The 27,081-nt window shown below is 37.9% G+C and overlaps 1 protein-coding gene and 1 non-coding gene across 9 annotated transcripts in view; both read left to right on the top strand.

The window, feature by feature from the left end:
* ITSN2 (intersectin 2) overlaps window positions 1-27,081 on the top strand; it is a 162,195-nt gene that overhangs the window by 62,010 nt on the left and 73,104 nt on the right. For 6 of the 8 annotated variants that reach the window (XR_004428488.1, XM_033176418.1, XM_033176415.1 and 3 more), the window contains 6 exons: window positions 1,035-1,175; window positions 3,065-3,152; window positions 10,761-10,900; window positions 20,663-20,799; window positions 24,718-24,893; window positions 25,911-26,008. Coding sequence is in view for 7 of the 8 variants with exons in the window: in XM_033176418.1 (XP_033032309.1) it covers window positions 1,035-1,175; window positions 3,065-3,152; window positions 10,761-10,900; window positions 20,663-20,799; window positions 24,718-24,893; window positions 25,911-26,008 (780 nt within the window). In the remaining variant the exon portion in view is untranslated. Of the gene's footprint in view, window positions 1-1,034; window positions 1,176-3,064; window positions 3,153-10,760; window positions 10,901-12,263; window positions 12,345-20,662; window positions 20,800-24,717; window positions 24,894-25,910; window positions 26,009-27,081 lie in introns of all 8 variants that reach the window. The other 2 variants (XM_033176421.1, XM_033176416.1) reach the window with 2 other exon arrangements.
* LOC117063158 lies at window positions 22,782-22,909 on the top strand. Its single transcript, XR_004428772.1, has one exon.

The following is a 27,081-nucleotide window of genomic DNA, read 5'->3' as shown; positions in this document are numbered from 1 at the left end:
TGTATTCAAATAGGAAACATAGTCTTCAGGAAAACTTTTCATCAGTGATTTTTAACCAGGGATGTCATTTCCCCTCACTCCACTCTATTAGTTTGGTAGGGCTGCTGTAACAAAATACGGCAGGCTAGGTGGCTTAAACAACAGAAATTAATTTTTTCACAGCTCCTAAGATCTAAGACCAAGGTATCCATAAGCTTAGTTTCTTGTGAGGCCTCTTTTGGTGGCTTGCAGGTGGCCATCGTTCGTTGTGTCCTTATAGGGTCTTTTCCCTGAGCGTGTTTATCTCTGATGCCTTTTGTGTTCAGATTTCCGCCTCTAATAAGGACACCAGTTAGACTGAATTAGGGTCCACCCGTATGACTTTGTTTAACCGTAATCACCTCTTTAAAGGCCGTTTCTCCAAATATTGTCACATTCTGAGGTACTGAGGCTTGGGACTTTAACATATGAATTTTGGGGGACACAGTTCAGCCCATAACCCCCCATGTCACCCTTCTTCTTAGGTCCTATTGAGAATCTCTGCTGTTTGGTTTGATTTCTTTGCAGAATAAGAGGAAAAAAGGAGAAGAATATTAGCATAGAACAGAACTGTTGCCAAAACGTTCCTCCTGGGCACTGTTTCATTAGAGGAAATTAGATGGCAATACTGAGGGTAGAAATAGAAGTTCAGAGAAGGTAATGCTGAACATCACGTGCAAACATTTATTCCTCCTCATCATTCTTTGAGAGTGTCTCTGATATTAATATTGTTAATTAATATTGTCTAATTAATGCTGAATTCAGAAAAAAATTCAGTGTGTTATGTTTCTGCTTTCCCATACTAACATATGGGCTCTTGCACTCTGAGAATATGTTTCCCACTAATAACTTAACAGACACAACTCTGAAACACATTCCACTTGGTTTTAGGCATTTATTTCAGGATGAATATGAATGTAACTGAGGTTTTAAAATTTAACTAAAAATATTATTCTCCTTGTAGAAACATCTATTAGCATTTTATGTTACTATATATTTATATGATCTTCCTATAGAATGGCAAACATCAGCAGATCTCAGGCAGACTTCAGGATGTCCGGCTCAAAAAGCAAACTCAAAAGACCGAGCTGGAAGTTCTGGATAAGCAGTGTGACTTGGAAATTATGGAAATCAAGCAACTTCAACAGGAACTTCAGGTAAGCCCTTCGCTGCTAAATTGTTCTTAAACATGTACAATTAATAGTTCTTCTGGGCTGGGCATGAAGAACTAATCCTAGCACTTTGGGAGGCTGAGGCGGGTGGATCCCCTGAGGTCAGGAGTTCGAGACCAGCCTGGTCAACAGGGTGAAATCCCATCTCTACTAAAAATACAAAAAAATTAGCTGGGTGTGGTGGCGCATGCCTGTAATCCCAGCTACTCCGGAGACAGAGGCAGGAGAACTGCTTGAATCCAGGAGGCAGAGGTTGCAGTGAACCAGGATCGCACCACTGTACTCCAGCATGGGTGATAGAGCGAGAATCCATCTCAAAACAAAACAAAACAAAACAGTTCTTCTAATAGAGTTTTGTTTTGGGGGTCAATAACCTCTGAGTCTTTAATAGACTTGTGATCTAAATACACACAATCCTGTATACAATATCAGGAAGTCCATAGACCTACTAAAACTAAAACTCTGCTACACATCTGGTTAAGTTTTGCTTAATATATATACATAAGTGGACATTTACCACTTTGAGTTTTAACTCTTTAACAATGTTTATGCATTCTTAATTCATTACTTTTGCTATAACAAAAGACCTTAGACTGGGTAATTTATGAGCAACAGAAATTTATTACTTATAGTTCTAGAGACTGAGAAGTCCAAGATCAAGGTGTTGGCAGATTCAGTGTGGGATGAGGGCTTGCTGTCTCCTTTAAAACTAGTGCCTTCTTGCTGAATCTTCACATGCAGAAAGGGTAAGGCAGTCCCTTCAACTTCCTTTATAAGGACAGTCATCTCATTCATGAATGTGGAGCCTCCTAAAGCCCTACTTAATAGTACTGCATTGGGAGTTAGGTTCCAACATATGAATGTTGGGGACATACCAACATTCAGACCATAACATACATTAAAATAAGGTTATTGCTACTAATTTTAGGAAATTTTGACTTTTAAGTTATTCTTTTTAAAATTATGATGAGAACTTGAATGTGTCCCTTGGGGTCCTGGTAATTCTCTTCTTTGCTTGTGCAGTAGGGTCTGGTTCAATAATTACTGTTTGCAGAATGGGGCTAGGGAAGCTTTCTGCATCTCTAGAGTTCTCTTATCCAATTTCTCTTACTGCATGAACTGGCAATTAATAAGTCTTTTTGCTTTGTTTCAGGAGAGATAAAAGCCAAAAACATTTTCTACCTGATTTAAACCTGCTTTCCTAGTTTTTAGTCCCTCTTTTTTTTTTTTTTTTTCCTCTATCACCCAGGCTGGAGTGCAGTGGCATGATCTTAGCTCACTGCAACTTCTGCCTCCCAGCCTCAAGCAATTCTCCTGCCTTAGCCTTCTGAGTAGCTGGGATTACAGGCACCCATCACCACCTGGCTAATTTTTGTATTTTTAGTGGAGACGGGGTTTCACCGTGTTGACCAGGCTGGTCTTGAATTCCTGACCTCAAGTGATCCACCTGCCTTGGTCTCGTAAAGTGCTGAGATTACAGGCGTGAGCCACCGCACCTGGCACCCGGCGTTTAGTCCCTCTTTGATATACACATATTCATCCTGGAGTGTCATGGCATGCTTACACACACCATCTGGCACTGGTCCACTGTCATTCATCAGTAATCTGAAAATTGCAGGCTTCTAGACACGCCATTTACAAAGACTTTCTTTACTGCCTTTTAATTTCAGCCAGTCACTCAAAATTGATTTTGGCTTAAGTATTTCTTGGCATAATTTCATTCTAGTTGCTTCGTAAGTTGTAAGCAGTTTACAACTATGTATTATTTCTAAAGTAAGTTTCAAAGATGAGTAAATCCTGTTTTAAAGTTTTCAAAAAAACTCTTGGACAATATTATAACATTTTAATCCGGTACTATTTTTTCTTTTTATAAGGAGTATCAGAATAAGCTTATTTATCTGGTACCTGAGAAGCAATTATTAAATGAAAGAATTAAAAACATGCAGTTCAGTAACACACCTGGTAAGTCTCTAAGGTTTGTCTGATTACTTGTATCCTTTTCTGAATGACTATGTCGGTAACATTGTTACTTTTTTAAAATTAAAAAAAGTATTCTGTTATAAATAACACTTTTTGCCTGTAAGTTTAAAAATAATGTGAAAAACATTATCCCAGATGTTAGAGCATTTTCAGTGATAAAAAGTGGATAAAAATAAAATAGTAATGATTGTGGTATGACTTCATATCTTGATATTTTTATTTATATAATTGAAATATCAAAGAAAGTATTAGACTATAAGATCTAAATTTGGCTCTAACACAAGACTACATGTGCATTTTGAAAAGTCCTGCACTGATTTTAAAGACCTGTTCAGGAGGAGGCTTTACGGTGGGGCTGCACCTGGAATTCTAGGGTGTTAGCATGCAGCAGTCATAGGCTTAAGCAGGATGGTATGCCCTGCCCAGACCCTTTGTATTATCTAACTCTGTGCTTCATACAAAGAATTTTACCATCTTGGCCCTCTGACACCGGTGGAACTAAACATTCCAGGATAATTTATGAGATTGTGACTTTTTTTGTTTTTGCTCAGGTCCCAATGAGAAAACTGAAAAAAATTCTCTGTATTGGATACCATACCAATAAAAGTGTAGCAGAAACAAGGTTTATTTAAAGAAAAGCAAATCTGCAGATGTTGTGTTACAACTGACTAAAGTATCCTAAATGTCACTCATTGAGTCTCTATCATGTCAGTTATTCCATTGTAGGTCTCTTTATTATACTTTTGGCTGTTTATGAAGTTCAATAAATAGCATCCCCTTCTTTGCCCAAGTTCTGAACAAATTAAGAAATAAGGCAAAGGAACAAGACAAATGAGAGACCAAATCACTATCTCATTATTGATGAAGCTGATTTTAGGCAGCGTGGTTTATCTGTGGGTGGTATAGTTGCACCTATAAAACGCTGAATTCATGAACAAAGTAGAATGCAGGTTTCCTGTGGGCAGTTAAGTCTCTAGAGAGCGAGGGCTAGGAGGAGTCTAGGCTGTACATTCCTAGGTCCTGATCTTGAGCTCACCATTTAGTGAAAGGAAGGAAAGAAGCTGAGATTGTTGGGCTAGTGCAGGGTCTTTCATGTGGAAGAAGTATCAGAAATAAAGTTCACTCTCGTGAACTATTTTTATTGTGTCTCCTGCCTTCCACTGAGGTGGTCTGTCCATGTCCCTGCTCAGACAGTGTTCCTTATACTTGATTCTTTTCTGTTCAAAGTATATCAGCTCCCACCTCACCCTTACACAGACATTCCAGAGACAGGGCGAGCCAACCCACCTGATCTGCAGAGTGGCAGAAATATATCTTTATTATTGTCATTGTTCCTATTTGAATTGTGAATAAAATATAGAATATCTCTTATTGAGGACGTGATGGGGCTATCCTTTCTCTGTGGAATGTAATCCAGTGCAGCTGTTACCTATTTATTTGTTTAGCCATAGTCCAATTTAAAATAGGAAGCTTTTGTTTGGGATTTGAAAAGTACCCTGTATCCCTTAGATTCTTCTCCCTATAACAGTTGCCATTTAAGATTACCAGCCATGTGCCAAGCGCTGTGTAAGTCAGTTTTGATGCATTCTTTCCTTTAATCTTTACAATAACCCTGTGGTGTAGTTATTATTCCCATTGTGCAGCTCAGGAAAACTGAGGTTCAGAGAGATTAAGTAGTTACCCAGGATGATGCAGTCATAGTAGTCAAATTCATGTCTGACTGTAAAGCCCACTGTACTACCATGTTCTTTGTCTTATCTTCCAGTTACCCAACATAGTGTTCATATATATCATCAAATTTGGTATTAAAATATGCATTATTAGTGATATACATTGTTATGAATAAAGAAGAAATATGGGCCAGGTGCAGTGGCTCACACCTGCAATCCTAGCACTTTGGGAGGCCAAGGCAGGAGGATCATGAGGTCAAGAGATCGAGATCATCCTGGCCAACATGGTGATACGCTGTCTCTACTAAAAAATACAAAAATTAGCTGGGCGTGGTGGTGCACGCCTGTAGTCCCAGCTACTCAGGAGGCTAAGGCAGGAGAATCACTTGAACTTGGGAGGTGGAGGTTGCAGTGAGCTGAGGTCACGCCACTGCACTGTAACCTAGTGACGGCGCGAGACTCCGTCTCAAAAAAAAAAAGAAGAAGAAGAAATATACGGCTATAACACTTTGCTGATAGACATGAAAGATTCCTGAATAGGTTGGGCACTGTAACTCATGCCTGTAATCCCAGCACTTTAAGATGCTGAGGTGGGCAGACCACTTGAAGCCAGGAGTTTGAGACCAGCCTGGCCAACGTGGTGAAACCCCATCACTATTAAAAATGCAAAAATCAGCAGGGGTGGTGGCACGCATCTGTGGTCTCAGCTACTCAGAAGTCTGAAGCATTAGAATCACTTGAACGTGGGAGGCAGAGGTTGCAGTGGGCCGAGATGGTGCCACTGCACTCTCAGCCTGGGCAGTAGAGTGAGACTCTGTCTCAAAAAATAAAAATAAAAAAATAAAGATTTCTGAGTAACTAGAGACATTTTGTGTTCTTAAATGAACTAGCTTAATATTATATTATACATGAATACTATGTCAGTTCTTTCCTAATTCATATATTCCGTTCTTTTTGGGTTTCTTTAAATGAAACTTGGCAAGATAACTGACAAATTCATCTAGAAAATAAATTGTACAAGATTAGGCAAAACTTGAAAAAGAAAAACTTTGATGGGGGAGGAGACTAACCCTATTAGATATCAAAACATAAGATATGAAAGTTAGAGTGCCTAAAATAGTTTGTTATTGATCGGAAATAGAAAAGTAGAATAATGGAATTGAATAGAATCTAGACAAAAACCTATGCATGAATGGCAACTTAGGATAAGATAAAGTTGGCACTTAACATTAGTGGGGAAAGGATGGACTTTCAGTAAGTGATTTGGGAGACAGTGGATTATCTGAAAGAGTTGCAGGGGAGCTCTTTACTGCTCTCTACGTACAGAAATAAATTCTAGATAAACTAGCAGGCTAAACATAAAAACAAGAAAAACTATTATAAAACCGGAAAATATTTTATAATCTTGGTATGAGGAAAGTCTCTTTAAACAATATATAGGGTCATGAAGAAAAATATTTACAGATTTGATGATATAAAAATGAAAAAGTCGTAATGAAAGACAGCATAAACACTAAAAAATTTGAAGTACATGTAATACAAGAATTTAGAGCTTCTACAAATCAAAAATTACGACAGCCCAATAGAAAAATATAGGCAAAGGATAAGACCTAACAATTCAAGACTGTGGCCGGAAACATAAATAGATGTTTCTTTGACTTCACTGGTTATCAAGAAAATATAAATTGAAATAACAATCAGGTTTCTTTTTTGCCAATTAGCAAAAATGAAAAAAAGATTAATAATATCCAATATAGATGAGGGTTTGCAGGAACAGGTATTGTTGGTGTCGTGAGTTGATACAGCTTTTTGGAATAGTAGTTTGGCAATTTCTGTCAAAATTTAAAGTATGCATTAACAGAATGAAAGACAAAAATCTGTGAACCACATGATCATCTCAATAAATAACAGAATGAGTATTTGACAAAGTTTAACATCCTTTCATGATAAAATCTCTCAAAAAAACAGATATAGAAGGAAATTTCTTCAACATAATAAAGGCCATTTATGAAAAGCTCACAGCTGTCATAATCAATGGGGGGAAACTAAAGACTTTTCTTTTTTTTTTTTCTTTTTTTTTTGAGACGGAGTTTCGCTCTGTCGCCCAGGCTGGAGTGCAGTGGCCGGATCTCAGCTCACTGCAAGCTCCGCCTCCCGGGTTCATGCCATTCTCCTGCCTCAGCCTCCCGAGTAGCTGGGACTACAGGCGCCCGCCACCTCGCCCGGCTAGTTTTTTATATTTTTTAGTAGAGACGGGGTTTCACCGTGTTAGCCAGGATGGTCTCGATCTCCTGACCTCGTGATCCGCCCGTCTCGGCCTCCCAAAGTGCTGGGATTACAGGCTTGAGCCACCACGCCCGGCCAAGACTTTTCATCTAAGACAGGGGTGTCCAATCTTTTGGCTTCCCTGGATCACATTGGAAGAAGAATCATCTTGGGCCACACATAAAATCCACTAACACCGATAATAGCTGATGAGTGCTAAAAAAAAAATCTCATAATGTTTTAAGAAAGTTTATGAATTTGTGTTGGACCCCATTGAAAGCCATCCTGGGCCGCATGCGGTCCATGGCCTATCGGTTGGATAAGCTTGATCTAAGATCTGGTATGAGGTGGGGATATGCACTTTCACCACTTCTGTTCAACATGATACTGGAAGTACTAGCAAGACTACTCAGACAAGAAAAAGGAATAAAAGACATTCAAATTATAAAAATAGTAGTAAAATTATCCCTGTTTGCAGATGACATGATCCTGTATGTTGAAAACCCTGAAGACGTCTATAAAACTTAGAACTAATAAATGAATTGAGTAAAGTTGTAGGACACAAAATCAGCATACAAAAATCAGTTGCATTTTTTTACACCAATAAATATTCAAAAAAGAGACCAAGAAAACAATGTTATTTATGACGGCATCAAAAATAATTAAATACTTAGGAATAAATTTGACCAAGGAGGGGAAAGATCTGTAACTGAAAACTGTAAAACATTGATGGGAGAAATTGAAAAAGACATAAATAAATGGAAAGATACTCCATGTTCATGTATTGGAAGAATTATTATTTTTAAAATTATCCATACTACCCAAAGCAATATACAGATTCAACACAATCCCTATCAGAATTCCAATAGCACTTTCACAGAAATAGAAAAAGCAATTTTAAAACGTATATGGAATCACAGAAGACTTCAAATAACCAAAGCAGTCTTGAGAAAGAAAAAGTTGGAAGCATCACACTGCCTATTTGCAAATATTATGAAGCTATAGTAATCAGAACAGTATGGTACTGGCATAAAGACAGGGGCAACATGGGTGAACCTGTAGGATGTTACATTAAGCGAAATAAGCCAGGCACAGAAAGACAAATACAATATGATTTCCTTTATTTGTGGAATGTGTATATTTATCCGTAAAAGTAGAGAATAGAATGGTGGCCACCAGAGCTGGTGGGAGAAGAGGGGATCACTGGGAGTTTGCTCAAAGGAAATCAACATTTCAATTAGATAGGAGGAATAAGTTCAAGAAATCTATTGTACAACCTAGTGACTATAGTTAATAACAGTGCGTTGTATTCTTGAAAGTTGCTAAGAGAATAGATTTTAAGTGTTCTCACCACAAAAATGGTAAGTATGAGTTAATGCATATGTTAATTAGCTAAATTTAGCCATTTTACAATGTATGCATATTTCAGAACAACATGCATACTATATATACATTTTTTAATTGTTGAGTACAAAAGACAGACTTATGGAATAGAATAGAGAGCCCAGCTAATTAATGTATGCATTATGTTAATCAGCTCAATTATGCATATGTTAATCAGCCCAATTTAGCCATTTTACAATGTATACATATTTCAAAACAACATGCGTACAATATATATACAATTTTTTGTCAGTGATAAGACATATGGACTTATGAAATAGAATAGCCCGAAAATAAACCCAAGTATATATGGTCAACTAATTTTCGACAAGGGCATCAAGAAGACACAATGGGAAAAGGATAGCCTCTTCGATAAATGGTATTGGGAAAACTGGATATCTACCTGCAAAAGAATGAAATCGGACTCTTGTCTTATACCATACTCAAAAATCAGCTCAAAATGGATTAAACATAAGACATGAAACCATAAAACTCCTAGAAGAAAACATAGACAAAAGCTATTGACATTGACCTTGGCAATGATTTTTTGGATATTACTCCAAAAGCTCAGGAAACAAAAATAAACAAGTGGGACTACATCAAACTAAAAAGCTCCTGCACAGTAAAGGAAACAACAAGATGAAAAGGCAGTCTATGGAATGGGAGAAAATACTTGTGAGCCATATATCTGATAAGTGGTTTATATCCAAAATACAAGGAATATATATAACTCAATACCAAATATCAAAAAACCCAATTTCAAAATGGACAAAGGACCTGAGTGGACATTTCTCCAAAGAAGACTTAAAAATGGTAAAGAGGTACTTAAGGTACTCAACATTATTAATCATTGGAGAAATGCATATCTAAACCACACTGAAATATAATATCACCTCACACCTGTTAGGATGGCTGTTATCAAAAAGATCAGCGATAACGAGTGGTAGTGAGCATGTGGGGACAAGGGAACCCATGTACACTGTTGGAGGAATGTAAATTGGTATAGCTGTTATGGAAAATAGTATGAAGATTTCTAAATTAAACTCTTGTATGATACAGCAGTCTCACTTCTGAATATATATTCAAAGGAAACAAAATTACTGTCTCAAAGAGATATTTGCACTCCCTTATGCTAAATGCAGTAACTCAGTTACAGAAAGACAAATACTGCATGACCTCACTTACATATAAAATCTAAAAAAGTTGAATTCCTATACAGAAGCTGAGAATAGAAGAGTGGTTACCAGGGGTTAGAGGGAGGTGGAAATGGGTAGATGTTGATCGGTGTGTACAGACCCACATCTACTCATACCAGTCAGAAAGGTAATAATACAAATTATGCAGTAGCCATAATGTAGACAACCATGGAGCAATTTAAAAGGATGAACTAGATTATTTGTCCTGATTGATAAGATATCTTATTAAATTCAAAACAAGTTGCACAGCAATGTAGACAATATGATTCTATTAAAACCCATGGAAATAAAAGTCGAAAATGTATACATCTAAATGTAAATGCCTAAAAGAGGGATGAACTTGCAGTTGAGATGGAGGCCTTTTAATTTTTTACTCTATGTTTCATTTTATTTAAATTTTGTATTTCTGTACTTTAAAAATATGATAAAGTTAAAAATAGGCATTTAAACAGATAATATTGCTATTTTAATTTATTGTAATGTATTCTGCATTATATATTTCCATCTGGTTTCTTCATCCCTGCATGAATATGTAAAAAAAGATAATATAAAATGAAACCTTCTGTTCTTACCTCCTAAAATAATGTTACTAAATAATCCAGTTAGTAGTACTTATTAAATCTTTGCTGTGAATATTTCCCTGTTCTTGGGAGCACTAAGAATAAATGGAAAGCTACTTTAACTATAGCTTCTATTAATTGAATATTAACTGTGGACCAGAGTATACAATGGCTTTATATCCATCACCTCATTTAATGTGGTGTGATGCTCATTGTACAGATGAAAAGCCTGAGGATTAGATTGGTGAAGTATTTTTCCTAAAGTAGAATTGCACTTCAAGTCCTAGTCCTTTTGAATGGAGAACCAAGGCTTATAACCATTTCCTCTGATGCTCTTTCCAGCATATAATTTGGGAAGTGGAAATAACAACTGTTTTCTCTTGTACTCGTCTACATTATGTGTATACATCCTTCGTGTTGGTCTAGTTACATCAATTTGAACAAACAGTAAATGGCATGCTGGTAATAACATATGAACTTCTACAAAATGTAAACTGTCTGATGTTTGTTTTTCAGATTCAAGGGTCAGTTTACTTCATAAAAAATCATTAGAAAAGCAAGAATTATGCCAAAGACTTAAAGAACAGTTAGATGCTCTTGAAAAAGAAACTGCATCTAAGCTGTCAGAAATGGATTCTTATAACGATCAACTAAAGGTATTTATTTTTGATACTATTTATTTTTAGGTAACTAACTTCTTACCTTCGTTATTTTGATTTAATAGAATAAATAGCTAAAGCTATTATATGTATTACATTTTCATAATTTATTTTATAATTTCAACAAACAAGAATTTCAAGACTGTTTTGAATGTTCTAGTTGTATGACAGAGTGTCATATAACTAAACATATACTCTATCACAGTTTCCAGTTTTTGATGACTATGTGCTGTTTGTATTGGCATCTATACATTTCCAGAACAATTGCCTTTGTCAGTATGACAGAACTGATCTCAGCCAACGTGATCCTAGGCAATTTTCAGAAATGGGAAATATGGAAAATTTGAAATAATTCAGGTGATAGAGGCTCTTTCAGCACAGTTTTTCTTTTGTTTCCTTGTTAAGTGTAATTTAATCTCTGTTAATAATGCAATGATCAATGAAATCTAAAACAGAATCTGGCACTATAAAGTTTGCATGAAAAGCAAGTTAATGTTTCTTGATTTGCTGCAGTGGCAGAGCAGATGTCCAAAACATAGACTGTCTGCATATCATTCACCACAGTATTCATTGTATACTGAAGCTATACCTATGAAAGAAACTAAAAAACAGACTCATGGCATATAATATAAATTTGGGAATAGTCTCAGTTATTCCTTTGCTAACAATATAAAGTTTCCAGAGTGTAAAGTATTCTCTGTAAGAAATAAAGCTTTTCATAAAGCTTTTGTATAAGAAATCTCTCTCTTCATATGGATTTTATCATACTGACTTATTTAGAATAACATTAACACCAAATATAGAGTAAACAGCGTGCTAAAGAAAGGACAACACGGTGGCTTCAGGTAAGGAAGGGGAATTTGAGGTGAACAGTGTTAATACAGTTTACACAAGCATATATTCAGTAGAAAAAAATTTATAGAAAACGAAATCATTTGTCATTGCTGGTTAGACAAGCCAGCCAACTTATCTTTCCTATATTATTTCTTTAAAAAAATCTACATAACTGGGCACAGTGGCTCACGCCTGTAATCCCAGCACTTTGGGAGGCCAAGGCGGGCAGATCAGAGGTCAAGAGAGCGAGACCAGCCTGGCCAACATGGTAAAACCCCGTCTCTACTAAAAATACAAAAATTAGCCGGGCGTGGTGGCATGCACCTGTAGTCCCAGCTACTTGGGAGGCTGAGGCAGGAGAATCGCTTGAACCCGGGAGGTGGAGGTTGCAGTGAGCCGAGATGATACTACTGCACTCCAGCCTGGTGACAGAGTGAGACTCCGTCTCAAAAAAAAAAAAAAAATTAATTAAAAAAAAAAAGTCTGTACATAGTTTAATTGGCTTTTTATCTGCCTTATCTTACAGTGTGGGAATATGGATGACTCTGTTCTTCAGTGCCTTTTGTCTCTGCTAAGCTGTCTCAACAACCTCTTCCTCTTACTTAAGGTTATTTTCTAATATCTAGCTTCTTTTCTTTGAGTTACTTTACTGTGTTTTTTTTTTTTTAACTAGACTATTCTTTGCCTTTATCTGAGTATCTTTGTTTGAAATAACGTATACAATATAAACCTTTTTCTTTCTGCTTGCTTGAATATCCTTCTGCTGTCTTAACTGCCTGTTTGAGTCTAATGCAGAAATCAGTAAGGTTGCCCACGGTAACCTTTCTCAAAAGAAGCCCAGGACACTTAGAAATATAACCTGGTTCCTTTACAACATCTCTGTGAGTGGGTTAAGTGATAAGATGATTACTAACTCAATTCAAAAGAAAATGTGAGATTAAATCACTTACCTATATCACTGAAAATCAGTGTTTAAAATAAAACTTAATACTTTATGAAATCTAGGGCAAGTTTATGTCATATATGCACCAAGCTGCTTCCTAATACTGTTATAAGGACAGTGTTAAAGAACTAATAATGCAGGGGCAACTTTAGTCAGGTCTAGTTACCAGGCTCATATTTAGACATGCTTGCACATCAAATAAAAATGTTTAAATTATATAAATAACTGGTTATCTTCGCCATGTATAACATACAGAGTATTTAAAATGGTCAATACATATTTTAATAGAGCTTAAAGAAATGTGCTTTATGTTTACTGCTTGCTGACTCTAGCAGATTTTGACTATACATTGTACTTAGTACTAAAATGGATGGCACTAGGGCAGTTGCCTGTTTGCATATATATTCCACAGTGAAGACAGAAACATGATAAGTAGAGTTCATTTGTTACCGAGCAAAGGTAGGGCACATTGGAAAGATGGTAGCAGCAAGGTACCCATATTTTAGCCTTTATGGTTATGGCATGAATGACCAGATTATATGATTTTTAAACTTTTGCTACGGATTGCATAGAAACTAAACTAAGTTTCTTCATCTGTAAAGTGAAGTTTAATGATGATTTGTGGACTCTTCTGCCTCACATAGTCTAATTCTTTCAGTTAGCATTTGATTCTCCACAGGCCAGTAGTTATTCTTGTCCCTTGTTTTACTTTGTTCCTTCTGCTTCCTGCCTTCCAGACTTACACTGCTTATTGATACTTTCATCAGAGCAATTTAGGAAACTAAAGAGATACGAAATCTATACTGCCAGAGCAGTCAGGAGACTGTTGTCACAGAAAGTGAGAAAAGAGGTCTTCTGTAGTCACTGGAAAATGATAGAGTTATTAGTTAACATAGTACTAAAAAATATTGGCCGGGTGCTGTGGCTCATGCCTGTAATCCCAGCACTTTGGGAGGCCAAGGCGAGTGGATCACCTGAGGTCAGGAGTTTGAGACCAACATGGCCAACATGGTGAAAACCCATCTTTACTAAAAATACAAAAAATTAGCCGGGCATAGTGGCGGGTGCCTATAATCCCAGCTGCTGAGGAAACTGAGACAGGAGAATCACTTGAACCTGGGAGGCGGAGGTTGCTGTGAGCCGAGATCACGCCATTGCACTCTAGCCTGGTCAACAAGAGCAAAACTCGTTCTCAAAAAAAAAAAAAAGAAAGAAAGAAAAAGAAAAATATCCATTGAATTTGTCAAAAGGAAACTTTGAAGACCTTACTAAAAGTGCCATTTCACTTGAGTGATAAGCAGAAGCTGGATTGCAGTGGATCAGGAATGAGTGAGAGTTGAGGAACGGTTAAGTGAGTAGCAGCAACTCTTAGAATGAAAAGTGCCTGTCCTCACTTAAGTTCATGGGCAGAGGCCTGAGGGTGAAGCCCTAGCCAGGAACCCGCCTTTCTCCACCCAGTACTTCACTAGCCCCCTCCCTTACCGACAGCTTCAAGACTTAAAATCAGAGGTAAGTTGAACCATCAGAAAGAATCTTCCTGGGTAGAGGAGGACATGATATAACTCAACCTAGGCCAGAAGAAGAGGGGTGGAGATGCTGGAAGTTCTATTGATTTTTTGAGATAGAAAGATGAGAGAGCTGTAGTCTGATGGCCTAATGAGGCAAGGTTTATAGCTGGTAGTGAGGAGAATGGATGGAGATTAGGAAGTTTCCGGAGAGAAATAGGCATGAAATAGACATTTCAGTGCAGATATGTAAGCTTAGTAGAGGAAAATCTAAGTGTGCTGAGCAATGTTGAATGTCTATTTGAAGTTGGAGGCGATGTATTTAAATTGAAAACAGTATGCCTAATTGTATGATTTTTCCTCACCAGTGTTCAGCTGTTTAGGTATAAGCACAGTGAAAGCTGATGAAATAGGTTCATGGTTCCTACAGGTTTGGGGTTTTAATGGACATGCACAAAGAGAGAAGGACAAAAGAGTTACAGATTTGACAAAAACATGGTGATGAAGATGAACTCTGAAACATGAGCTAGACATGAAGGATGTGAAGAGAGGAAGGGGTATTAATAAAGAGAGAGAATGATGGGAGTCAACAGAATGGTCTCAGTGAGGTTGAAAACCTATTGATGGCCGGGCGTGGTGGCTCATGCCTGTAATCCCTGCACTTTGGGAGGCCGAGGCAGGTGGATCACCTGAGGTCAGTAGTTCGAGACCAGCCTGGCCAACATGATGAAACCTTGTCTCTACTAAAAATACAAAAAAGTAGCTGGGTGTGGTGGTGCGCTCCTTTAATCCCAGCTACCCGGGCATGAGAATTGCTTGAATCTGGGAGGTGGAGGTTGCAGTGAGTCAAGATCACGCCACTGCACTCCAACCAGGGCAACAAGAACAGAACTCTGTCTCAGAAAAAAGAAACAAACAAACAAACCCTATTGATATAGATGTACCAGGTATAAGAAAAGTTCGAAGGGTGAGAACTTATGTTTGAAGAATGGGGTATTTGGTCAGTGGTAGTTCTGTTTCTGATTATAGTAAGACTCAGGGTGTAATAATGGGAATGATGGATTAAGTAGAGTTAAAAAGGTCATTGATGAAGAGATCAGCCTGAGAGTTGAGGTTTTGATTGCATCATTTATGTGGAAGTCAAAGACTTAGAGAATACTGAGGTGAGTGAATGACCAGGTGACTAATAGATGACAATAAAAAGGAAGGAGAGAATGGTATTGCTGGATGGTAGCCCCAGAAAAGCATGTAGTTGGTAAGAGTGAAGGGGAAATAACCATCTGAAAGTGGCAATGAAGAGCAAGGAAAATACCATAGTTATCTTCTGACCCTGATGTCAATGGAGTATATGATAATAAACTGAGAGAGGACTAGCGGAAAAGTAGTATCCCGAGGGGTCAGCCAAGAAGGCGAAGAGGTAAGAGAATTTTCGTTCAGAGAAGATTGGTAGCTATGTGATCGTTTCCCGATCACATAGAGGAAGTTCTAGGAGAGAGGAGAGGTTTAAGGAGAGAATGAGTAGGGGATTGGGTCAGATTAAGGGATAAACAGCACTGTAGAGATAAGAATTCAGGGGATAAGGAATGAGAAGAAAGGCTGTGTCTTATCAGTAGGTGAGATGGAACTGGTCCTGATAGTGTTGGAGGAGGACAGGCACTTAGTTCTAATGCTGTGGTCCTTTGTGATAGTAGAGCGCCTGGGTTAATTGCTCCTTTAGGCTACTTGTAGTGACAACAGGAGTAAAATATTTAAAATTATTTATCTTAGAATGTTATGTTTTACTGGAACCTGCAATATGCACGTACAGAATCAATTTTTACTCTTGCTTAAGTTATACCAAGACAAATAAAAAAGCCAGTGGATTCAAAAGTGAGACATTTGACAGGCTATTATACCATTAAGAAAATTCACACATCTGGCCAGGTGCTCTGGCTCATGCCTATAATCCCAACACTTTGGGAGGCCATGGCAGGCGGATCATGAGATCAGGAGTTTGAGACCAGCCTGGCCAACATAGTGAAACCTCATCTCTACTAAAAATACAAAAAGCCGGGCATGGTGGCAGGTGCCTGTAGTCCCAGCCACTTGGGAGACTGAGGCAGGAGAATCACTTGAACCCAGGAGGAGGTTGCAGTGAGGTGAGATTGCACCGCTGCACTCCAGTCTGGGCAACAGAGCAAGACTCCGTCTCAAAAAAAAAAAAAGAGAGAAAATACTCACACATCTTTAGCAGTGAAGTGCAATGAAAACTGTACTGGCCTAGGAATCTGAAAAAGTAAACTCTAGTCTTATCCATACCACCTGCCAGTTGTGTAACGATTTGTCATTTACCCTCCAAATTTTGCTTTCATCCTTTGCAAAACAAGCTGACATTATCTGCCTGTCTTCTTTGCAGAGTCTTATGATTAAATGAAATACCATGTAGATGAAAATGCTTTGTAAACTCTTTTTTTTTTTTTTTTTTTTTGAGACGGAGTCTCGCTCTGTGGCCCAGGCTGGAGTGCAGTGGCCGGATCTCAGCTCACTGCAAGCTCTGGCTCCGGGGTTTATGCCATTCTCCTACCTCAGCCTCCCGAGTAGCTGGGACTACAGGCGCCCGCCACCTCGCCCAGCTAGTTTTTTGTATTTTTTAGTAGAGACGGGGTTTCATGGTGTTAAGCCTGGATGGTCTCGATCCCCTGACCTCGTGATCTGCCCGTCTCGGCCTCCCAAAGTGCTGGGATTACAGGCTTGAGCCACCGCGCCCGGCCTGTAAACTCTTATATACAAATATACAAATATTTTTGTTATTTGTGAAAAAAGAAAATTATTTTTCCCCACTCTTCTTAAGAAAGGGGCTGTCAGAATCTCCAAAATATCTTTAGTGTTTTGGAAAATCAACCAGTGTTGACTTGAGATAATGATTGGGGAAATGCTTGTCCATAGAGGGAAAGTAGAATCTGTTAATGGTAGAATTGTGGTTTCCTTCAATGAGTTAGGTCTAAACCCTCTGCTTCCAAGGATCTGGGGTAATCTGCATTAGTAATACCCCTCCAGGTGGCATAACCCGCCATGACCCAGTTGGATTTACCTCAGCCATACAAAGATGATTTAACGTACAGAAAAGTTTAATGTAATTTACTGTATAAACAGACAAAGGAGAAAAAGATTATGCTCATCTCATTAGATACAGGAAAGGTTTTTGTTTTGTTTTGTTTTGTTTTTTTTGTTTTTGTTTTTTTTGAGGTGGAGTCTCGCTCTGTCACCCAGGCTGGAGTGCAGTGGCGCGATCTCGGCTCACTGCAAGCTCTGCCTCCCGGGTTCACGCCATTCTCCTGCCTCAGCCTCCCGAGTAGCTGGGACTACAGGCGCCCGCCACCATGCCCAGCTAGTTTTTTGTATTTTTTTTTAGTAGAGATGGGGTTTCACTGTGTTAGCCAGGATGGTCTCGATCTCCTGACCTTGTGATCCGCCCGCCTAATATCCATTCATGATTTTAAAAGCAAAACTTATTAGCAAACTAGTAATAGAGGTTCCTTAATGTGAAAGAGATAATCTGTCATTCTATTAAGATTGAGAACAACTTGGCTGGGCGCAGTGGCTCACGCCTGTAATCTTGGCCCTTTGGGAGGCCGAGGCGGGCAGATTGCCTGAGCTCAGGAGTTCACGACCAGCCTGGCCAACATGTTAAAACCCCATCTCTACTAAAAATGCAAAAATTAGCTAGGCATGGTGGCATGAGCCTGTAATCCCAGCTACTTGGGAGGCTGAGGCAGGAGAATTGCTTGAACCCGGGAGGCGGAGGTTGCAGTGAGCTGAGATCACGCCACTGCACTCCAGCCTGGGCGACAGAGCGAGACTCCATCTCAAAAAAAAAAAAAAAAAAAAAAAGATTGACAACAACTCTTAAAGAATTCTGATTGGTTTATTTTTACAAGGACCTTCTGGAAGTAGTGACTTAACCCAGAGGAACAGGTCTAAGGATAGGAATTTTTACATCACCATAGTCAAGTAGAAGAAATACTTGGCAAGCTTTGTGGTGCTCTTCAAATCTTACTAATTTGCATAGACTATTGTTTATGCATTTTTCATTTGTCCAATAAATACTAAATATCCATATTGTACTAGGTTCTCTGTTGGCTGGAGACACCTTGATGAAAGACAGTCTTGTTGTCAAGAAACTCACTTTAGTGGAGGAGGCAATCATATAGTTGGAAGACACTATGATAGAGGAATATACAGAATGGCACGAGGAAGCTCATTAACTCTGACACTGGAGGGAATGGGATTAGTAAGGGAATACTTAGTAAGGGAATACTTAGTAAAATGGGGATAACTAATTTTATCCTCACAACAACTCTGTGAGGCATGTATCATAACAAGCTTCCCCAACCTGTGGCCCACGGGCCACATGCGGCCCAGGACGGCTTTGAATGCAGCCCTACACAAATTTGTAAACTTTCTTAAAACATTGTGAGATTTTTTTTTTGCAATTTTATTTATTTATGTATTTATTTTTAGCTTATCAGCTATTGTTAGTGTATTTTACATGTAGCACAAGACAATTTTTCCTCTTTACATGTGGCCCAGGGAAGCTAAAAGATTGGACACCCTTGCACTATGATTAACTTCATTTTAGTGATGAGGAAACTATAAAATAACTTTCCTAAGGTTATACAGCCGGTATACAGAGCCTGAGTCAAGCCTTGTTAGTCTTATTCCAGATCCATGTTCCTCATCACTAAACCACCTTGCTTCTCCATACGTTGTAACCACTATATTCTTCTGCTTTTCAATAGAATTTAGAGAAAGGTACAACAAATAAAACCCTAGAAGCTGAGAGCTGTGGAAAATTTGCTATAAAAGCAGTATTTGCATTATTATTGGCTTAAGTCGTATATGTTTTGCTCAGACATGTTGGACATAGTCTCGGGACAGCATGCTGTACTCAGATCAAATCTGCCATTTAAATCAAGTAAAAGGTTCACTTATAAAATAGTTATCTCTGAAAAGAAATGGAGTTTGGAGTTGTGTTAATTGTGTATAGGTTGATACCAAAAAAACTTTTTACCAAAACATTCTACCCAAATACTGTCCAGCTCTCACCTTTGCCGTGAAGTTTCTTTTGATTACTCTTAAGTCCCCCTGCCCCCACTTCTTTCCTCCAGCCTCCTTTTTCTACTCTCTAGTTCAGGATTCTTGGATTCCAAATGAAAGAGATGTAGTTCAAAATAGTTAAGCTAATGAGTGATTATTAGAAGCATCCTAGGACCAGTAACTGAATCCAAGGAAGGGCTGCTGGACAGGGGCAGTTCCTAGGTCTCCGAGCCATGATATTGAACATTCAGCTTCTGTAGTAGCCTTTCTCTCCGCCTCAGTCTCTAATCTTTCCTTCTCTTTTTTCTGAGTTGATTTTATTCCTATCCTCAGGTCTTACTTGGTTGTGTGGCAGCTCCAGGTTTACTTTATCCCAGTTTAATGAGCTGAAGAAAGGTTTCTTTCTCCCCACTTTAACATATGTGAATCCCAGGAAAATATTCTGGGCCAGTTTGGATTATGCTTATGTCCTTTGGACCAATCATTTCTGAGCAGGGAAGTAAGGCGTTGTGATTGTTTAGGTCAGGAATAAACAATTGTGCCTGGTGGGAATGGGAGGAGCTCTGAGTTTGGCAGACCTTTTAAAACCACATAAGATGTTGGGAGGAAGGCGGAAAGATCAGTTTCCCAGAGGAAGGCAGGGTGCTGTTGAAGAAGGGGAAAAGACAATGCTGAACAGATAATCACAAGTTTCTACTAAGGAATTTACCTCTGCCCTGCATGTTGACAATTGCCACTACACTGAGATTGTGAACTCTTTAAAGGCAAAGTCTCTAGACTTGGGAGTCAGCCTTGTATTGGATCCCCTTGGAATGCTTTATAGCACTTAGCATACAACTAGATGCTCAATAAGCAGTTGTTTATTTCAACTCCTGTTTGGAATACTTTTCATTATTTTGGTTCATTGTAGTCATGATTTTAGGTAGACATCTTTTCCATTTTTAGTTTTGAACTATATTATTTAATAATTCTGTGTTTAGTTCAAGATCATATTGGATAAAAATAACTTGGTTGAACTATATATGTCAAAAACATGGCTGAACAAAATTTCTCTTCAGATGTTATAACAAGCGAATTATTCCCCCATATTTTTAATGGGTTGCTTTTTTTAATTGAAAATTATGTACCAAATCAAAGCACTGGCTTGTGAAAAATTCTGTGTTCCATAGAAATGAATTGATGGAAAAGTACACTATTTTAATGTGTTTATCTCAGGGGCTATATGGTTTAGATACTTAAGGTTTTTTTTAATCATCTAGATATTTTTTAAAACTTTAAATCTTTTAAATGTAGTTCAACTTGCTTTAGGATTTTTATCTTTTATTGCAAATGCCACGTGAATACATATGACAAGTATATTTAAATCATTCACATATTGACTTATTTTCTTTTTCTCCTTAGGAACTGAGAGAAACCTACAACACACAGCAGTTAGCCCTTGAGCAACTTTATAAGATCAAACGTGACAAGTTGAAGGAAATTGAAAGAAAAAGATTAGAACTAATACAGAAAAAAAAACTAGAAGATGAGGCTGCAAGGTAATATAGCTGATTTATTTACTGTGCTAGATTGCATTAGAATTGTAATTTTGTTGCTCATATCTTTAGTTTATGAAAATTTAAGGAAAATAAAGGGATTATCCTAATCAGATTCTAGATCTAAGTTCAGTCCTTTTAGGGATCAAGTTTGCAGTAACTGATTTTATTTTCCACTAGTGAAAAATAACAGACTTTGGAGTCAAACCTGTATTAGAATTCTTGCTCTACCACTTACTACCTGGGTGACCTTGGTTAAGTTATTTTATCTTTCTAAACCTCAGTTACTCCATCTGAAAAAAGAGACAATAATGCATATCTCATAGGTAATTGTATTAAATAAAATAATGTAGCTGGAACTGGGCGTGGTGACACACGCCTATAGTCCCAAGCTATTTGGGAGGCTGAGGCAGGATAATCACTCGAGCCCAGGAGTTCAAGGCCAGCTTGGGCAACACAGCAAGACCTTGTCTCTTAAGTTAAAAAATAAAATAATATAGCTAAAGAGCTAAGTATAATTTGTTGCACATAGTAAACACTCATTAATTCCATCTTGGTAAATCTGTTAGTTTCCTGAAAGGTCATAAAAACAGAATACTTAATTGTATATAGTAATACTGAATGTAGAATGCCACATTGATGCATTTCTCTTTTTATCAATGAGATATATTAATTGCCTCCATTTATAGTAAGGACAAGTAAGACATCTGTGGTATCCGAAGCCTAGAATTATTCATTTGGAAACTTTGCATGATATTTTTCTGCCGTTAAGATTATTTTTCTAATATATTCCTCTCTTTCTTTTTTCTTCCAAGTTCTCTAGTGTCAGAAAGTAGTATAATTAGTTAACAAATATTGATGAACCAGTATTTCTTTGCCTTGGTAAAGAGTAGATGAGTAATTTCTGTGAAAAAGCTTATAGTTACTCGGGAGGCAAGAAAGACACATCAACATTTATCAGGCCTCTATTCTTAATGGTTTCAAAGTAGCCAAGTCCAACACATTTTTTTGAGTGGCTGTTGTTGGCTGTGATGGTGGTGGACTTTGGATTACTCCTTGCCCCTGGGTTTCTCATAATTCTAATAGGGGATTCAGACAGTTAAATAAATCATAACTGTAATATTGTTTACTCCTAGACCCCCATTTATTTATTTTGAGACAGGGTCCTTGTTCTGTCACCCAGGCCGGATTGCAGTGGCATGATCAGGGATCACTGCAGCCTCGACCTCCTGGGCTCAAGCAATCCTCCCGCCTAAGCCCCTGCTGAGTAGCTGGGAATATAGGCATGCACCACCACTCCCTGCTAATTTATTTTCAATTTTAATAGAAATGAGGCCTCATTATGTTGCCCAGGCCGGTCTCAAACTCCTGGGCTCAAGCGGTCTGCCTGTCTTGGCCTTCTGAAGTGCTGGGATTATAGACGTGAACCACTGTGCCTGGTGATGTAGACCCCTATTTTTGTGGCCTCCTAATGAGATAATAGAATAATATAGAAGTAGAGAAAGTAAAGTTCAAACGAAGTAGTTCTTATTTACTGCTTAACTTGTGCCACTTAATTACATAAGGGAGCTGTGCAATGGTTACACAGCTAATCCTTTTGTCAGAAGTTTCTATTGACATGTGCAGTTACCTTAATCCTCCTTCATCATGTTCACAATTCCTTTCAGGCCAAAAGATTATACTAGTTATACGCATTTAATTTCATTAATCATCCTTGCACATTATCTTAGGTAGTAGAGAAGATAAATCAGAGAGAGCAGAATTACATGTAGGACCTACTCAGTCCGAAGCTGCGTCTTAGTACCACATCTTGGTTTGATTGGCCATTTGCCCAGGTATATTTCCCTTCTTTCCCCCAAGGTATTGGTAATAGGCTTTCACATTGTAGATGTGGCCTCTTTGCCCTTTGCCCAGCTTCTGAGGCATCCTGTGGCACTGGACCAGTTTCTCAACTACTAACTCTTACATAAAGTTTGCCAGAATTCTGGCCTGGTTTCCTGCAGGGTGAGCTCAGCCAAGTACCACCCCTCAGTAAGCCTAGAGTAGGGGGGCCTGGCATCCTTTCCTTAAATTAAGTAAGGAGCCTTATCCAGGTTGTCCTAGTCTCATATTTGTGTGGCCATGATAACCTGGCAGGAGGAGTTGATGGAAAGAATGAAGAGCTTAAAAAATATATAGAAATGTTTAATTTAATGAGCCCTCTGGGTTTTTTTGTTGTTGTTGTTGTGCTAAATGTGTGCTAAGTACTCTGATAGTGATATTTATAATGCTATAAAAATTCAAATGAAAGCTAACTGGGTATTAATTACTAGGCTTGTAAAAATGTCCTGGAAAGTTACAGAGGAACTGAGAAAGGGGATATTAGTTGAAATTAAGTGAGGACTGCAAGAGAAGCATTTTCCTCACAGGAGAACCGGAAGTCAGTTAAGAAAGTTGCCAGAGGAAGCATTCTGTAACACGATAGAGGATGAAGGAAGTTTGGAACGTGTTGGAAGGAATCTAGTAAACGGGCTACTGAACCAGCAGTATGAAGTCTGAAACAGTTGGGGGATAAGGAGAAAACATTGATGACTAAGAGCCTACAATATTTTGAATTATCCAGGATTTCCAGATTCCTTCAGGGATTAAGGAATAGAGATGTGGAATTATGCCCGTGTTCCCACTTTGGTAGGTTATATATGCTGACAAATCTCAGGAATGTATCCGGCTATAATTTCACTGCCCTAATAGTGCTGAGACTTGGAGAAGGTGCTAAATTTAGTGGTAGCTGCTCTGAGTAAAGTTGTGAAAATACATGCAAGGGAGAACTGTAAGATACATGAGTTCTTTTTTTTATTTTTTATTTTTTATTATACTTTAAGTTCTAGGGTACATGTACAACGTGCAGGTTTGTTACATATGTGTACTTGTGCCATGTTGGTGTGCTGTACCCATCAACTCGTCAGCACCAATCAACTTGTAAGATGCATGAGTTCTAATACTAAAATAATTGATCACAGATCACCTTGACTGGCTGGAAACCAAACTGTAGCTGTGTTAGATGTCATTGAAATGTTTACCAAAGCATGTGGACCTAGAGAGGAGAAATACTCTATTTAAGCAAACAAAAAAGGCTTTTTGAAGTAACAATATAAAAAGTAGACCAGGCGCAGTGGCTCATGCCAGTAATCTCAGCACTTTGGAGGCCAAGAAGGGAAGATTACTTGAGGCCAGGAGTTCCAGACCAGACTGGGCAACATAGCAAGACCCTGACTCTACAAAAAGAAATCAAAAAGTTGGCTGGGTATAGTGGTATGTTCCTGTAGTGCTGCCTACTTTGGAGGCTGAGGCAGGAGGATCACTTGAGCCCGGGAGATCAGGCTGCAGTGACCTATGATTGAACCACTGTACTCTAGCCTGGGCCATACAGTAAGACCCTCTCTCTTAAAAAAAAAAAAAAGGTAGGTTATTTTTCTAGAAGCATTTCCTATTTCCACAGCAACAATGTCTAAACCCCTGAAACAAAGATTAAATAGGCCAGTGGAAATAACAGCTGGAAGGCAGTTCTTGTCAAGTATCTGGAGAGAAAGGAAGGAAACTTAGATATAATTTTTAGATTTATTTGCTGAATGGTTCCATTTCAACCTTTTTCTTTTTTTCTTGAGTTTGGAGGTTGGTTAACAGGAGGGAATTTTAGGGTGTGGAAAGTTGTCAGTCATACACCCCAGTGCATCCACTAATCAATCCAAAGCTTCCAAAGCTTTTCTTGATTGATTGATTTGTTTTCCTTTCACCTCTGATCTGAGCAGTTTCTCCCCACCCCTGTACTAATAGTTCATTGTCAGTTCTTCACCTTGACAGGAACCGGATCTTATAGGATGTTTTTATTTTGTGTAAAAAATTTCTAGGACATTATGCAAACTTTTTTTCTTTTATGTAAAGGAAAGCAAAGCAAGGAAAAGAAAAGTTATGGAAAGAAAATCTTAGAAGGGAGGAAGAAGAAAAACAAAAGCGACTCCAGGAAGAAAAAACACAAGAAAAAATTCAAGAAGAGGAACGGAAAGCTGAGGAGAAACAACGTAAGGATAAGGATACTTTGAAAGCTGAGGAGAAACAACGTAAGGATAAGAATACTTGTAAGGATAAGAATACTTGTAAGGATAAGAATACTTCGAGACAGTAGAACAAAAGCAACAAAAAAAAAATGACCGGATAGGAGACAAAACAAGGGAAGAAAATGCGAAAGATACTAATTGTAGAGTCAGAAAAAACCTTTTCATAAATTAAACTTGGATAAAATGCATGTAGGCTTATTAAAACAGACTGAAATCTTAACACAGCAGTAGAAATCGTAACACAGCAGAAGAAAAGAAGATAGTTACTACTGATTGTGAAAAGACTCTGACATGGTTTTCATAATTGAAGTAAAATAGTTTTAAATATTTTATTCAACCACTATAAGCTATTTATTTTAATGAAACAACAGTAAAATTTTGATATACCTCAGTCCATTTCTACAATACTTTTAGTATTATTGTATCTCTTTCAGATACATAAACCCTTTGAATCATTATTAATGATACAGTGTGTTGAAATTTTATGAGTTAAAGCATTTCTTCTAAAGATGAACAAAGTAAAAAATTTTATTCTTATGAAATTCAGTCTGTGTACTCTTCTACTATTTTCCTTTGAGAACCATTCTGATAGATCTGTAGATTTTTCTTCAGCCATCCCTGTTAACTTGCTAGTCTTCTCTTTTCAGAACCCCCGCTTTTTGTCCTTTTCCTCCCTGTTATATTCAGACCTCCACAGATCAAACCAAGCTCTCTTTGCTTGGTCTCCTTCCACTTTGTACAGCTCAGACTGGCCCCCACTCCTGCACTTTACTTTCTACCCATGTATGCGCTTCACCCTGCAAGTCATCTCTTTGTTTTGCTGCCTCCTACCTTACTTAAGATGAGCATCCTTGTTTGCTTTTTTATTAGATGACTAGTCAAGATAGAAGACTAGTCTTGTATCAAGTGTACTCTTTGGTGCTCGATTTTTTCTTTTAGATTTTAGGAGCTCTTTATGGAGTCATAGCAAAGATATGTATACATGTAAGTAGCAAATAATGACAATTGTCTTCTCTTTAGGTGAGACAGCTAGTGTTTTGGTGAATTATAGAGCATTATACCCCTTTGAAGCAAGGAACCATGATGAGATGAGTTTTAATTCTGGGGATATAATTCAGGTAGGAAATGAAGTCTTTTTTTTTTTTTTTATCTTGAATAACCTGAATACATTGTAATATATTAGTTTCTGTAGTAATGTTGACTATTACTTTCATATATTTACCTTTGTAAAATATTTCTTAAACATTACCTCATTTGGCCTTTACAACGTACTTCAGAGCTGCATTGGACAGTTATTATTACTACCAAGTTCTAGCCAAGGACGCTTAAACTCACACAAGTTGTAACTGTCCGTATTGCAGTGCCAGAATGGGATGCAGGTATGTGTTTTTTTTATTTCCCAAAACAGCGTTGTTTCTACTATGCCATATAGCAACTGTTAAAAGAATTGAAGGAGTTAGATTCCACAGCCCTAACTGGATACAGGCAATTTGTTCCTTGGAACAGAAGTCTTTATTATATTATCACAATTCATATCAAATAGATGAGTAAGAGAAGATCCCGGGAATAGTGTTTGATAGAGCCAATATGATATAATGGAAAGAGTACAGGCTTTAGAAGCACACAAACTTGGATTTTAGTCTCTGCTTCTGTTTTCTTCTTGTTAAAGTAATATTAAACAGAGTATCTAGCCAGTGCCTGTTTCCCCCGCTCCCCTGCACCGTCAGCAGTTAGTGTAATTTCTCAGTTAGGTGGCAAATGTTTAATGATACTAGGGAAAAAAATTTACCAAAACTCTAGCACCCAAGGTAAACCCCAAACACACATTGCTGCTCTTGCCATTGCCACTATTAGTAGTACTGGAGCTGTGTCTGAGCAGGGGAAGAGGTTTGTTCTGCAACCAGCCCAAGTCCACTGTCTGCTGTCCCTACCATTCCTCCTCTCTTTGTTGGTGATGATGAGATAATGTCTGTGGATGAAGAGATACAACCTATCTCTGGGCATGTTTGGTCAACAGTTTGCTTATATTTTTGGTTATATTTTTTATTTATTCAACAAATATTTTTTGAGGGCTATGTTAGACTAGGGATTTAGTGAATAAGACATTATCTCTGCTCTTAACAAGCTTGTAGTCTAATGAAAAAGCATGACAACCTAAAGCAGTAGAGGAAAGAAGGTAAAGGAAAAGGTT

The sequence above is a fragment of the Trachypithecus francoisi genome, unplaced genomic scaffold, assembly GCF_009764315.1.
Source record: "Trachypithecus francoisi isolate TF-2019V2 unplaced genomic scaffold, Tfra_2.0 Lachesis_group17, whole genome shotgun sequence".
In the NCBI taxonomy this organism is placed as follows: domain Eukaryota; kingdom Metazoa; phylum Chordata; class Mammalia; order Primates; family Cercopithecidae; genus Trachypithecus; species Trachypithecus francoisi.
The sequence above is the reverse complement of the archived record's forward strand: the minus strand, read 5'-3'. Positions and strand labels throughout refer to the sequence as shown.